Source organism: Coffea arabica, chromosome 11e (assembly GCF_036785885.1).
Source record: "Coffea arabica cultivar ET-39 chromosome 11e, Coffea Arabica ET-39 HiFi, whole genome shotgun sequence".
Classification (NCBI taxonomy): Eukaryota; Viridiplantae; Streptophyta; class Magnoliopsida; order Gentianales; family Rubiaceae; genus Coffea; species Coffea arabica.
Window position 1 is genome coordinate 45,454,807 of NC_092331.1, and position 16,429 is coordinate 45,471,235.

The following is a 16,429-nucleotide window of genomic DNA, read 5'->3' on the forward strand; positions in this document are numbered from 1 at the left end:
ACCTGGAGTTGTCGAAAAGGGTTTTATTTTATTTTTGTCAAAAAATATTTTTGGGTGACTTGGTACACTCAAACTCAATACCAAGTGACGACTCCTCTTTTTCTTAAAAAATTCTTTTAAACTAAATTTTGGATCCAAACTGTCGCATTCTTTGAAGTCCCATTCTAGGTCATTTTTCACTTATTTTTAAAAAAAAAATCACATCTTTTATAAATATTTATTTTCATCGCAAAAAATGGGGCGCGACATCACTAATTCTGCTAAATAAGTAAAAACGACATAGTTTACAACTAATTATGTTAAATGAATATAACGACACCGTGACTGCTACACCCTACTCCAGCTTGTCCTGTGACAAGAAGTTTGCGGTGTGAATAGCTAGAGAATGACCAGTAGATTAGTTTGCTCTGTTTTTCGCTTTGCATGCGCGCTAGTATATAAAGAACAGTTCCAGTTGTTGATTAATCAGCTTGGGAAGAAACATTAAGTTCGATAGGTACTATTTTGATGTGGAGAGATTCTCCTGCTGACTATTAGCTTTCAAATTTCGCAGTTTGGATAGATTCTTATATACATGGAAAACAAGGCCCTTGGCAATTTAATGTTTTTCTCATTTTGATTTCCCTTTCTGCATTCCTTTTCCTAGACCACCCTCTGCATCAAAAGCTTTTTCCAGCTCCTCTCCCTATCCTCATTGAATTTGATTTCCCTCAAAATATCTGTGCTTCTGTCAATGATGGCTACCACTCTAAAGAATGGTTGGGTTTGAAGGAGAGGAGCTGCAAGCATGGTTCAAAGTCGCGGTCGCGGTCACGGTCACGGCCCGGAATGTTCCACATCGGTCTTGGCATATCGGTCGCGGTCTCGGTGAGACGCAAATTTTAAAGTATTTAATATTCTAAAAATTGTTAATAATATAAAAAAAGTATGCTAAACAAAAATAATAAAAAATAGCAAAAGAAATGGCCGAGTCAATCCGTCACGGTGTAACTCGACCGATTTCTCGTCTTGACTCGGGATAACTCAGAATGACTCGGTGTGACTCGGTCGAGTCAATCCGTCGCGGTGACGTCTCGGCCGATTTCTCGGTGAGTCAAGTATCTCGGTATCGTTTCGTCACGGTATCGTATCGGTAGGGGCCGAGACGGTGACAACTCGGCCGAGTCGTCTCGGTCTCGGCCGAGACTTCGAACCATGGCTGCAAGACATGGTGCAACTTATTATCAGATTCTTGGTTTGTGGAATTTCGGGAGATTAAATGCACAAAAGAGCTTCATTTCTTTTACGTAGAACATGTAGCATGTGCTCGTGATAGCAGTAGCTGCACCCTTCAATTTACATTCGTAGATAAAGAAGGATGTAGCTAGTATTGTGCAAGAATTCACTAAGGTAAATATTGCATGGGATGTTACATCATGTTGGCCATTTGCAATGGCCTTGTATATGCCTACAAAAAGAGAAACTAGGCCTCTTTATCTATATAACGTTCACAAACTTGTAACCCTCCCAGAGGGCTCTCAACAAACATGTGGTCATGCAATTGGATTGGGCATGTTCCCTCCACATGAGTGTATTTAGCCAGCAAGGCACGTATCAAAGCGATACAAACATTAATTCATGTCAGTTGTGAGATGTTTAGCATTCGACTTGAAGGCGATAAATAGTTCCCCATATTGGACAAGGTGGAGCAGGGGGATCTGGAGATGATAATTAGTGAAGTTTGAAGCTAGTAAGCTTGGCTTTAGCCATTTAAGGTAATGCACTTTTTTTTTGGGTCAATGTTATGGTTTCAAGCTTGATGCTTTGTACTTAGTGTTTTCTGCAGCAACTGCAGCTGATGAAGTGTCTATAGGATGCGCTATATTTGGAAAAACATTAAGAAAAAGGATAAAAAGTGTTTCCAGTAACTTTGGTTCAAATCTAGTCTAGCTTCTTGTTACTTTGTTGCCATTGTAAGGACAACATCAGTAGTGTGGTTCTTAATTAGAACTAGTTTTTAATGCAGGACTACAAATTTGGCTAAAGAAATTGCTGCGTGATTCTACACAGAGAAATAGCAGATATGTGATTAAAGGGAAAAAAGACATAGTGAAATTTATTTAACTTAAAAAATGAAAGCAGATATGTGATTAAATAACAAAGGATTCAAATGACAGGGAAAAAAATTGGCACTTCCACCAAAATTTTTGTCTTGGGCCTGGTATCCATTTGTACACACAAGACCATTTGGACGTATAAAAAGCCCTACTTGCCAAATCACATTTCACCTTGTGTGTCCCAACCATAGTTATTAAACCCAACCCGGGAAGGAACCCGGCGAAGGAGGTGGGTCAACGGGTTACTGGTTTAACCGGTGGGTGAGTGGTTGAACCGGTGGGTCACTACATATATTTAAATATTATATTTTATAATTATTTATATAAGATATATGATATAAATTGTAATAAATAATGCTGTAACAAAAGCTCATTTAATTTAATTTGTTATAAAATAATTAATTCATATAAGAATCAATCAAATATAAAGTTATTTATTAATATACCAAACTTCAAGTGTAAAATTTTATCTATATTTAGTGTAATTATCTAGCTTATTTATGAATTTTAAGTGTAAAAAATTATTAAAAATAATATTTGTCTTTAAATGAATTATGTAATATGTTATTTTTGAAATCCATTTTATAACTTATAGAGTTTGGAGGGTAATAAATTTTTATTAAAGGATTCCAAATAAATTTGTTTTAGAGAAAAAAAGATAGAATTGAAAAAACATTTATATACCATAATAAAGCTACCATATCATCATATTTGGAAGTAGTTTGGTGGTAAGTAGGCGATAGTGTTGGGGTAAAGGTCCGAAGTTCGAGTTCCAGCAACAGCAATATAATTTTTCCACAAAATTCGGTTAGTGACAAAACCGGCCAAAACCGGCCGGGTTTCCGGTTTAATCCGGTTCGACCGCCGGATCGTTGACTAAGTCAACGGTCTCTTTGCACAAACGATCTGATTCCAAATCCGGCCCGGTCCAATGACCGGTCCACCGGTTTAACCGGTTCGACCATCGGGCCGGGCCGGGTTTAATAACTATGGTCCCAACAGAGCTCTCTTTTTGTACTGATCCAAAATAAATTTTTGGGCAAATTATACTTTAACCCCTTGTGGTTTAGTGTTTATTTACATAACCCCCTATAATTTTAAAAGCTATACATAATCCTCATATAGTTTAGATTAAAGTGTCAAAATGACGAAATTTGCAATCCATAATGGAGTCAGTCAAAGTAACTTTATTTAAAGTTGAAAATTATTTATTAAGCACAGTGGGATTATGTATATATATTGACCAGAAGGAGGTTATATGGTAAAACACTAAACTATATGGTAAAATATAAAATCATACAGGGTTAGAGTGTCATGCATATTATGTTTATATATTTTGGTCATTTCAGCCATTTTAGTTTTTAAATAAGGGTAATTTTGATATTTTAATAGGTTCCGTTACTTTGACACTTTAATCCAAATTGTGAGGGAGTTATATATAACTTTCAAAATTATAGGAGATTATGTGAAAATTAGCTATACCACAGGAGGGTAAAGAGTAATTTGCCCTAAATTTTTTCCACATTTACTTTATAATGGCAATATTATTAAGTGATACTCAGAACCCTATATTAATCGAAACCCAGTCCCAAGCCCAAATAGTAATTGTAGACTAGTAGTGTACCTTCAATTGAAATCGCATTTGTTATTAAATAACAGAAGGATTCAAATGACAAGGAAAAAATTGGGGCATTTACCTTATAATGGTAATATTTCTAAGTGAAGCTCAGAATCCTCTGTCAATTGAAAACGAGATCCTAGCCCAAAAATTGTAGTGGTTTTCTTTTTAAATTGTCCTTTGAGTATCACTATTTATTGACTCATAAAACTCTAGAGCCCTCACTGTATACTTTAAAGCAAGAATAATCTTCGAAACTGTAGAAATGGCAGAACTACCAATTGAGGTGCTGAGTGGTATACATTTTTTTTTTTTTTTACGGAAACGTTAGGAAATATATTGTTGAGTGGTATACTATCAAGGGTTCCTTTCAAAACCATCTCCAATTGCTAGTGTGTCTGCAAGACAGGGTGCAAACTTATTATCGAATTCTTGGTTCATGAAATTGCGGGAGACTAATGGAGAAAAGAACTTCGTTTCTCTTACATAGAAGATGTACCATTTTCCCGTGATAGAAATCTCTGTACCGTCAGATTTACATCTGCAAATAAAAAGATCGTGTTGTGTAAGAATTTACTGGTCAAGTATGTGTGTGTGTGCACGCGCATATACATACATACATATATACATATACACTCAACTCAATTTTATCAAACTCAAATTCGATCTCGAGATCGACCTCAAATTCGAGTCTAGTCGAGTTCGAATTCGAGCCTATTGAAGCTTTAAAAAAATAATTATTTTATTTTTTAAAAATGAATAAAATATTTATTTTTCTTAATAAATAATAAAAATATTAGAGATATATTTATATATATTTACATATATACACACACACACACACATATATATATATATATATATATATATATATATATATATATAACATTGAGTCAACTTGCGAACTAACGAATGAAACTTCTCAATGTTTGAATCGAGTTTGATAGCTCAATTTGGTAGGGTTGCACTCGATTTGAGCTGATGTTGATTGAACTCGGCAACATCAAGTTCAAGTTGAGCTTTGATCTGACAAGTTCGAGAGTGATTTGATTTATTTACAGTCCTAAATAAAAATCATCTTCTATTACTTTTGTACCGTTCCTACTAAAATAAATAAATGTATGGTACAAGAGATTTGCACCATGGATTTAGTGGCATATTATTAGAGTACCAAAAATAGTGAGGTTTTTTTCTTTGCTGAAAATAATGCAAAGAATTAAATTTATCACTTAGAAATTTCCCAATTAAATAACCAGGCATTTCAGATCTTTGCACTATCATTTGTACACGCTACCTGAACTTAGTTGTCTTTCCATGTGGAAAGGGAAGAAAGTAAGATGAAAAACGGTGTCTTAATTCGTGTTCAAATTGTCTTTGATAATGCTTTATTATTATCTTTCTTTTGTCTATGAAGAAATTTCAATACTAGTGTTTAGTAGTAAATTTGCAGGAAATGAAACTGCGCATAGATTCTGATATATTAATCTCCAAGATTAATTTACTTATTTCTTGATTACACTCTGTTGAACTTCAAAATTTTTCTTTTGGTAGGTTTCCATTATACAGAAAATCTTTTCTTTGCCCCTGTAGCAATAATTAGATGTTTTACAATATTTCACCTTTTTGGGCAAAATGATCTCATTGAAAATTCGAAGAGAAACTTTTAAGATTAAATTGCACCGATTTTTTTTTTTTTTTTTTTTGGTTTTGGGTCCTATGGAGGGCCTCTGCCACAAAAGACTACCAGAAAAATATAATAAAATTTGTAATGATTCTGAAAGACAGAAGACTATGACCTGAGACAAGTGAAGTAGAATCTTTTGTAAATATTAAGGATGCTAGAAAATAAGATTTTTTTTCCCTTACATATAAATTCCCTAACGATCTGTAATCCGTTTTTCAAATTTGTTGTTGGACTATTACTAATTTGAACATAAAACTACAAGGGAATGGCGTTCATAATTCTGAGGTTTCATTATGACCCCCAATAACTTGAAAACTGAGGACAAATTACTTGAATTGAATGTCATACGCTAAAAAATCAGTGTAGTCGAAGTAGTCTCCCCATGCAGTTATGCATTTGACAGTTAAATTCACAAGAAAAATTTATCATTTCAAGTGCAGCGATTAAATCCATCCTAATCAAATTATGCCCATATAAATCCCCCTCATCTTCTAACCGAAGTATATATCAGCATCAACATTATTATATCTGATACTACTACCACTATTCTTTTAGCGATTAAGGTTGAAGGGCATTTGAGATGGATAACAAAAGTGGCAGCAAAGAAACTGGAGCAGTTGCCCGAGCTGGTGGTGGCGGCAAAGAAACTGGAGCAGGTGCAGCAGGAGCTGATGGTGGGACTAACAAAGGTGGCAACAATGATCTGATCATTAAGGCTCCTGGTGGTGATGGAGCATATATATCAAGGACGGGCTTTGAGAACGATCCTAAGGGCTACTTTTCTGAGCTGCATCCTAAGGAGAAGGCCAGCAAATGAAGAAGGGATGTTGGGTTTCTAAAGATAGATAAAAACTTTGGCTGTCAACTCTAAAATTTGGATCAATAATGGAATAATACATTTAAGTATTAATTTATTTCTTGTTTCAAATAATTTTTTTAGTTTAAGTATTTCCTTGATTTTCTTGAGTTTGCATAAAATTCTAAACCATAGAAAACAATCACTGAAGGCTACTTCTCGAGTTCACGTGGTAGCCAGAAGGGCAAATGAACCTTTATGTTGAATAAGATGTTAGAATCTATTATAAACATCAACTCTATGTTGAATTATCAGCTCCCAATGGTTAGGATCAACAGTTAATTTTATTGGAGAATTAAACTATTTATATTGCTTGGATTTTTACCTGTTAAGAATCCTAAATCGCACCTAACTTGTTATATGAATGCGCACACACATATTTACTATCCCCTACATTTAGATATTTTCTTGAATTGGTTTTATTGTTATCAAAAAAGTAACACTTGAAACTGTCTTAATCCCCAAACCCAAGTCCATAAACTAAAAAAATAAACCAAAAATTTCAAGAGTTCTAACATAGTGCCAACACTTTGTAATTTTTCATCAGCTCTCCATAGCTCTCCCAGTAGTAACCAAAGCTCCGCCGATCACATGCTGCAGGCTTAGGTTGTTCAACACTTGCAAAAGTTCCCTGCCCACCATAAATCTAGGAATAATATGTTTATCCCTCGGCTCTAAGATGATGTTATGTGTTTTGGTCCAAATGCCCTTCTCATAATTTTTAAGCATCCACAGTTGGATCAGATGATCCGCACTTTCACAATTAATTAGGCTCAACCAACCTCCCAAATCCAGCAGAATAAAGGGTATCAAGTTTTCATGTTCGTAATCTGATGGATGAGGGAAATAGCCAAAAGTCTCACTTGCCAAATCAAAGGACATATTATCAAGGTGTGGAGAAGGACACTCACTATTGATTACCTAATGAAGACATCCATCAGCAAAAACAGCGTAATTTCAAATGGGATACGGGCACCGGGATTCAAGAATCTGATGGTGAATAATTATCACCTTCATGTCAAATGTCGAAGATTTCACAACCGAAATCATCTTTTACATCGTCTCCATACGTAGATTTTGTAGTAAATATTGTCACCACTGCATGCCTTCCTGTGGGAAATACATATCCAAAACCAAGTATAGGGTCACACAAATAAAGAGGTCTAATTTCGACGATATAAATGATGAAAGAAAGAAAAGTTCACAAGTTGTTTTGCAAGAAAAAATATATATATATATATATGTTGGCCTAATCAGCAACATCCCTCAGATCCCGGTTCGACGGGACTAACCGCCCAGCCCGTGGCACCCAGGGGTGCAGACCCTCATGCTGGCCGAGCGTGGTTTGGTGCAATGGTAAGCGCTTGATCCTGACAAGTGGTATCAGAGCGAGGTCGCGAGTTCGAATCTCCCTGGCTGTTGCTGGGGGAGGGATTGTTGGCCTAATCAGCAACATCCCTCAGATCCCGGTTCGACGGGACTAACCGCCCAGCCCGTGGCACCCAGGGGTGCAGACCCTCATACTGGCCGAGCGTGGTTTGGTGCAATGGTAAGCGCTTGATCCTGACAATATAAACAACAATGTTAGTTGATTTATTTATTTGTTATTGATTGCTGTTAATAACTGGGGGGAAGGGGAAAGAGTTGGGTTGAGTGGTAAGATAGGAGAAATTATAAATAAGAAATTATGAATTCAAACCCCCCCCCCACAAAAAAATTTATCCAAAAAAAAGGAAGAGTAAGAGAATTATAGGATTAAGTGGATATTATGATTCCATCACATAAATTTTTGGAGTGCCAAAATCATAGGGAGTTATGTAGTTATTTTGAAAACTTGAAAGGTAGGGGGGAGGGTGTGATGTGGATGCATGAAAAACCACAAGGAATTTACCTATGTTGCGGCTAGCTAGAAAACTCAACTCATGTCTCTATGATTTGTAAGTAAATTGGAAAAAATATTATTGAACACTAGAATTGAAATATATATTAAACAAGGCAAAAGTGTATTGCTATCCTCATAAAGGAGGAAAAAAAAAGTACAAGCAGAAGCAGATAAACTAGGGAAAAAAAAACAAAAAGAATACCAAGATTCCTAACATAATGCTAGTACTTTGTGATTTTCCATCAGATCTTCGTAGCTTTCCCAGTAGTATCCAAAAGTCCACCCATGAGATCCTGCAGGCTCAGGCTTTTAAACTCTTCTAAAAGTTCGCGTGTCAATGTCGTAGTAGAGTCTGTATTTACAATGCCAAGGTGCCATCAATAATTCCCTGCCCACCATAAATTTAAAGCTTATGTCATCTTCCCAAGGCAGAGGGTCTAACATGATGTAATGTGTTTCGGTCCAGACACCTTTGTCATAATCGTCAAGCATCCATAGTCGAATCAGATTTTGATACCCTTCAAACTCAAGTAGGCTAAGGGTACCTGCCAAATCCAACACATAAATGGAACTTTCTTGTTCATGCTGGTAATCTAGAGGATGGGGGACATACCCAAAAATTTCACTAGCCAAATTGAAGAAAATTATGGCATTATCATGATCTGGTGGAAAAGGACAGTCATTATTGACTACCCAGTGAAGACGTCCATTAACAAACACAGCGGTACTACGAATTGGATATGGGCATTTGGATCGATTAATGACTCTCCAAGAATCTGATGATGAATAATAATTGCCTTCACGTTTAATGCTAAAGATTTCACAACCGAAATCACCGTCTATGTCATCTCCGTGCACAAATTCTGCAGTGAATATTCTCACAACTTTGTTCTCTCCCGTAGAAGGTACATGTCCAAAACCAATTGCATGACCCCATGTTTGTGGAGAGCACTCTGGGAGATTACAAATTGGTGAGTTATAGGATTACATAAATAAAAAGGCCAAATTATCCCCCCTAAAAAGTTTATTTTGTAAATACACAGTAGCCCGTTGCAGGGGTCCAACACCATGTTTAGTCCTCCACCCGTATAGTGTTTTCCTCCACCCGTATAGTATTTTCCTTCCTTAGTGAATTCTTGCACAATGCTACGACCTTCTTCATCTGCGGATGTAAATTGGAGGTACAGCGATTTCCATCACGGGAACATGCTAAATCTTGTATGTAAAAGAAACAGGTTTTCTCCACTTAGTTTCCCACAATTTCACGAACCAAGAATCCGATAATAAGTTGCACCATGTCTTGCAGACACACTTGCATCTGAAGAGGGCTTTCAAATGAAGCCTTGATAGTACGTCAGTCACTATCTCAATTGGGAGTTCTGCCATCTTCCTCTCTCAATGTTAAACTCACTCCCTAGAACTTTTCTTTTCTTTCGTATATTGTTTTGAAGAAATTCTTGTTTCAAAGTTTATGTGACTGTGCTAGGTTTTATGAGCCGATTCAATCCGTAGAGAGACTTAAAAGGGCAATTTTGAAAGTAAAGCACTACAATTTAGGCTAGGATCTCGGTTTCAGTTCATTGAGGATTCTAAGTATCACCTAGAAATATTATTGCCATAATAAGCTAAGTGTCCTAGTTTTATGCCTTGTCATTTAAATCCTTCCATTTTTTACTCAGTCACAAATTCGATTTCAAAACGAACACTACAACTATTTGGGCTAGGGACTAGTTTTCGATAGATATGGGATTCTCAGTGTGTAACTTAATACTTTTGCCATTATAAGGTAATTGTCGATTTTATTTTGGACTGGCCCAGTAAGAGAGCTCCATTTGAACGCCCAAGGGGGAATATAAAGTGGGGTTTTGTTTGTCCAAATGGATACTAGGTCCAAGATGAAACTTCTAATAGATTGGCCCATTTTTTGGGAAAATACCGGTTTTCATCCCCAAACTTTGGACACAAGACACATTTCGTCCCTCATCTTTCGGGCATGACATATTTGGTGTCTGAATTAACAATTTTTGACCAAATGTCATCCTCAGACGGCAATTTAGCCAACCTTTAACGGAACCGGTCACGTGATTTAAGTAAATGTGGCTATCCGAAGCAAAATCAGGTGGAAAATGACGTTGTCTTCACTTTACCTTTTTCTTTCACTTCAACAACTTCCTCTGCAAATTTCCAAGACTACGCTCCAACTGCAAATTTCTCCGAGAGTAAACCCCCTCTTCCAATTAGAAATATATAATTATAATTATATAATACATATAAATATTACTTATACTAATATTTTATATAATTATAATGTATATTAGATATTAAATTTAATCATTATATAACATTATATTCATAATAATAAATATAAATACAATTATATAATTTATTAATATTATATACACATATATATTATAAGGGATAATTTCAGAAACCCCCCCTGAATTAGCTTATGGAAAAATGGGAAAATGGATAATTTATGGAGGAAAACCATAAAGAGCTGGTGTTTTATTGGAGAACGGGTTTATTTTTATTTTATCAGATAAATAAATTTGTTTATGAAAAAATAGGTACTCTATTCTTATAATGGAGGAAAGCCATAAAGAGCTGGGGCTATTGAAAAACGGGTTTATTTTTATTTTATCCAATAAATAAATTTGTTTATGGGAAAATGGGTACTCTATTCTTATAATGGAGAAAAGTCATAAAGAGCTGGTCTTTTATGAGAAAGTGATACTTTACAGAAAGTGACCGCGATTTGGTTTATGAAATTATCCAAAAAAATTTAGAATGAATTTGTTTATTTAATTAAATAATTTTTATATATATTTATATAATGCATTATATAATTATACTAATATATTATATGAGTATAAAGTATATTATATATTAATTATAATTTTTAGTATATATTTGTATATTTATAATAATAAATATAAATATAATTATATAATATATTATTACTATATACGCATATATATTTAAATATATGCACATATAATGTACATTTATAAATATATATAAATATATTATTAGGGTATATACCCTAATAACTATAACATATTTAGGGTAATAACTATAATAACTATAATAACTATACCCTAATACCCTAATAACTATAATATGTTTAGGGTAATAACTATAATAACTATAATATATTTATAAATGTATATTGTATGTGCATATATTTATAATATATATGTGTATATAGTAATAATATATTAAATAATTATAATTATATTTATTATTATAAATATACTAATATTTACTAAAAATTATAATTAATATATAATATACTTTATAATCATATAGTATATTAGTATAATTAATATTTATATATATTATATAGTTATAATTATATATTTTATAATAATATTAGTATAATTGTATAATGTATTATATAAATATATATTATAATTATTTAATTAAATAAACAAATTCATTCTAAATTTTTTTTAGGATAATTTCATAAACCAAATCGCGGTCACTTTTTGTAAAGTATCACTTTCTCATAAAAGACTAGCTCTTTATGGCTTTCCTCCATTATAAGAACAGAGTACCCATATTCCCATAAACAAATTTATTTATCGGATAAAATAAAAATAAACCCGTTTTTCAATAGCCCCAGCTCTTTATGGCTTTCCCCCATTATAAGAATAGAGTACCCATTTTTTCATAAACAAATTTATTTGTCGGATAAAATAAAAATAAACCCGTTCTCCAATAAAACACCAGTTCTTTATGGCTTTCCTCCATAAATTATCCATTTTCCCATTTTTCCATAAGCTAATTCAGGGGAGGTTTCTGAAATTATCCCTTATAATATATATGTGTATATAATATTAATAAATTAATAAATTATATTTATATTTATTATTATGAATATAATGTTATATAATGATTAAATTTAGTATCTAATATACATTATAATTATATAAAATATTAGTATAAGTAATATTTATATGTATTATATAATTATAATTATATATTTATAATTGGAAGAGGGAGTTTACTCTCAGAGAAATTTGCAGTAGGAGCTTAGTTTTGGAAATTTGCAGAGGAAGTTGTTGAAGTGAAAGAAAAAGGGAAAGTGAAGACAACGTCATTTTCCACCTGATTTTGCTTGAGATAGCCACATTTACTTAACGGTCACGTGATTTTCACGTAACCGGTTCCGTTAAAGGTTGGCTAAATTGCCATCTGAGGATGACATTTGGTCAAAAATTGTTAATTCAGACACCAAATGTGTCATGCCCGAAAGATGAGGGACGAAATGTGTCTTGTGCCCAAAGTTTGGGGATGAAAACCGGTATTTTCCCCAATTTTTTCCTCTCGTTATTTAAATCCTCCTGTTATTTAATCACAAATCTGCTTTCCCTTTTAAGGTAAATGAAGTTCATTATGGGGTTTGTCTATAGGGCAACCGTTAAGATACATGTTATGTGTCATTTTTTTAAAATATAAGATTAATTAGGAAAAGTAAATAAATACAAAGGGAGGGCAAACAATATTAACTAGGAAAAGTATAAAAATACAAGAGAAGATAATAATTGTTAGTATGTATACATATATACTAGGTTATGTGAATATTAAATGTGTTGAGAAATACCCTTAATTATATATTCTTTTTTCCTAGTTATTTTAGTTTTCCCTTTTCAAACAGAGCTGTCCTTACTTCCAGTGTTAAATAGTCTAATCCAAAAGAAGGAGGTGAAACATGCACTGCCAGTAAGCATGTTAACTTCGGCTTTTTGTAAAAGTGGCCTTGTATAACTAAGGTCTTACTAATTGTTTGTGCCTCCATTACTTGTTAAAAATAAGTCGAGTTCAAAGAACCTTATACTTTTGCCTACATAATGTACAATTAGTGAGTTAAAATTGAGTTCTAATTGTTGCTGATAATGACACGCAAAACCCTTGATGAGAATTTGTCTAAATACTATTCTCTCCTTTCCATTTTGATATTCTTGTTTTTCTTTTTTTATCCGTCCCAAATTATATTCTACTTTCCAGTTAAAAAATATAGTTAACTTTTAACCTCTCTAAAATGTCCTTATTTAATGTACTTTTATCATCAGTGAATATAACCTACTTTATTCATTAATTGTTTTGATTCATGGCTTGAATGGTGCAACTTTTCATCGATATTGTTGTTACCATTAATGTAAGAGTAAATCTTTCCTACACTGACGGTGTATACACTATCTTCGTTGGATTCATGACATGTGTGCCAAAGTTAATTTTCAAATTCAAATTTTGCATAGTTGTCAATTATCCAACGATGATAATGTAGTATTTTGTTATTCTATCCTAATCTATAGGAAGAGGGAGTCTAAGGAGGTTTGTGTGTTAGGAATTAGTAGGTGTACAAACCTGACGAGACCAAAGACGGTGCCATGGATTTTTTTTGCTACTGGTGGGATTTGAACCCGCCATCTACAGCCCAAGGAAGGACTTAAATCCCTCCCTGGTGGCCAGGGAGCTAGGCTTAGTTGCTTGTTAACCGTATTCGATCACTGATAGTTTCTATGCGAGTCACGATGGTATGACAATTTTGTACTCGCAATTTGGACCTGCTCTCTGTTGAATTTGTATAGCTATAAAAAGAAGAAAAAATGAACAAAATTTACATATGATTTTATTTGTCCCGTGAATTCTCAGTTTGTCTTGAAACTGAAATTTTCAATCCATGTTCCATCCATAAAATTGTCATCATCCTATACTTCATCATATGCCCTAGCACCAGTTTGAATTTGTGGACTCTGCATTAGATTGACATTAATGTCATATTTATCTTTAATTATGTTGAATCCTTCCAAGTTCCAATGGCATATCATTAGCTTAGCCCTGCATGTGACAGGTAATCAGATGATTAAGACAAAAATGTTATCCAAATCATTATTAACTTTGCATATACATGTTGTTTAGGGATAGGCATTTAGATCAGAAAGGTAGCCCTTCGGATAGTTCTCAAAGCCAGTCCTTGTCACTTGAATTCTGTGGCATAGTAAATTGTCATACTACTCTTGTGTCTCTCTATTATTTTTAGGATAATTTCACAAACCTCTTGAGGTTTCTAACAATTTTACTCGCCTCTGTTGAGATTTGCAAAATAACACTAACCTCCTTTATAGTGTTTTATTTGAGAAAAATTACTCATATACCCTAAGATATTATGTCTTATTGGAAACTAACATCTAGCAATTAAGTAATTAGGGTAGTAATTAACTGTTAGTAACTAATCAATGAAAAAAGCTATTAGAAAAATTTTTAAATGATGAGGAATAACTTGCAATTTCAAAATGGTGCTAATTGATGTACCAAATATTTGTTCACTCTTAAAAATTGATACACCAAACAGTAATTTGTCTCGATATTGTACTTTTAAAAATCTTCATAGTTGCCTTACAATTAAACTTGCAATATTTGTTTTTGATGCTAAAGGTTGTGGGTGAATTTTATGATTTCCTCCAGTAGTTTGACAAGGCTATAGCTTCTGCACCTACACTTTACCTTCAACTTGCGAAATCTACAGAAAATCACTGTTTTTCCACCTCAAATTTTGCTGCTTGAAGTGAAAATGAGATCCATCTTAATGCTCCTTGTTGCCTTTTATATGCAAAATGGTAAAGATAAAAAAATAGCCATTATAATCCAATGCACTAGCTGTTGATCTAACTTTGTAGAGAAAGTTAGTTGGTACTTATTTTTGGTTCTTTGCTATTTATACTTACATTCCCTTACTTTTATTGATATGTTTTTCAATCCTTTACAATACAAGTTGTACACAAGCATAAAGGGTATTTGTTGAATAAAATTTTTATCTCTCTTCTCAAAGTAATTTTTTAATGCCTTTTTTTTTTCTAATTTTGACTGATTTTGTTACCAAAACCTTAACTTCGGGGGAGGTTAGTGTAATTTTACGAACTTGAATTGGATTAAACCAAAAAGGATTTTTGTAGCGGCTACTCTATGATCAAATTAAATTGATTAAATTGAAATTTCTAATCCTATCTTTGATTAGAGCATGAATGATAAATATCTTAACCAAAATAAAACACTTATTAACAAAATTAACTCAGTGTCCTACTTACGAATCGTTGCCTTTTTTTGTCTGGGAGTAGGATAGGAGATATAATCATCTGGATAATGAACCACAATTTACACTACTGCATTACTTCAAACTTGCTACCTAAATGGCAACTTGAGAATGGGTGGCAAAGGTGGCAGTTCTGGCGGCAACAGCGGTGTAGACAACGGAGGAGGGAACGGAAGTTCTGGTGGCAGTGGTTTGTCTAAGGGCGGAGGCAATGGTGGTGCCGGTGGTGGATATATGAAAGCACCGGGTGACGATAGGTCATATATTTCAAGAGCCGGATTTGAGGCAAATCCTCAGCTCTACATTTCGGGCTTACATGGTAGCCAGAGGGACAAATGGACTTTTACATTGAACAAAATGTTAGAATTTTTTAAATAAACATTAGATCTATGTTGAATTGTCAGCTCCATATGGTTTGGATCAACGAAAATTTTATTGAAGTATTAAACAATCTGTAGTAAGTGGATTTTTTGTTTTCCAATTTTGGTATTTTTTTCTTTAGCAATTACTCCATAAAAGGCAATGGAATTTATTGGAAAGATAGTTTAATTTGGAGAGCACTTCCGACTCGTTTGATTAAGTTTTAGACCATAATTACATGCAAATATGGTCATATGACTACCTCCAATGGCCACCTACAAGCAACTCATTTCTTAGCATTTTTTTCAGTTTGATATCTACTCAATTTTCTTGAGGCATAGCATATATATATATATATATATACACACACACGATAGATCTACATCTATTCTATGTTTCGGGGAGAAGGGGAACCTGAAGAGATCAAGCAGAAACCGGAGGGGATTGAACCTTGGCTTGCCACATTTTTTGGAGCCCATGGTAGGAGGCAGGGTTTGATCTCCTGACCTCCCATCCCACCAACTTCGGTGATGGCCACTGAGCAGTTACATGTTAACTTTGTCACTTTAGTCATTTTTTCCGTAGAAGACACTACTATTAGATGTTAGAGAATGCATAGTCTTTAAATTCTATGAATTCTAGGCAAAGATCAGTCTTCCCTTTAAATGGATATGAAAAAGGATGTTAACGAAAAAAGTTTTTCCTTGACTGCCAACACGAAGCAATACCATCTCATGGGAATTAATTAAAACTGCCTTAGTAAGTGTTGGCCTTGGTCCCTTGCTTTTGATGTTTACAAAACAATGGATAATACTAATATTTCTCCAAGATATACTT

General features: G+C 33.8%; 1 protein-coding gene across 1 annotated transcript; it reads right to left on the reverse strand.

Annotated features, from left to right (window-relative positions):
* Positions 1-8,445: 8,445 nt before the first annotated feature.
* On the reverse strand, positions 8,446-10,175 carry LOC140021319 (uncharacterized). Its single transcript, XM_072072082.1, has 2 exons — positions 10,073-10,175; positions 8,446-9,089 (listed from the first exon to the last, which is right to left on the reverse strand). The coding sequence occupies exons 1-2, from the start codon at positions 10,173-10,175 to the stop codon at positions 8,446-8,448; spliced, it is 747 nt and encodes a 248-aa protein (XP_071928183.1).
* Positions 10,176-16,429: the final 6,254 nt, after the last annotated feature.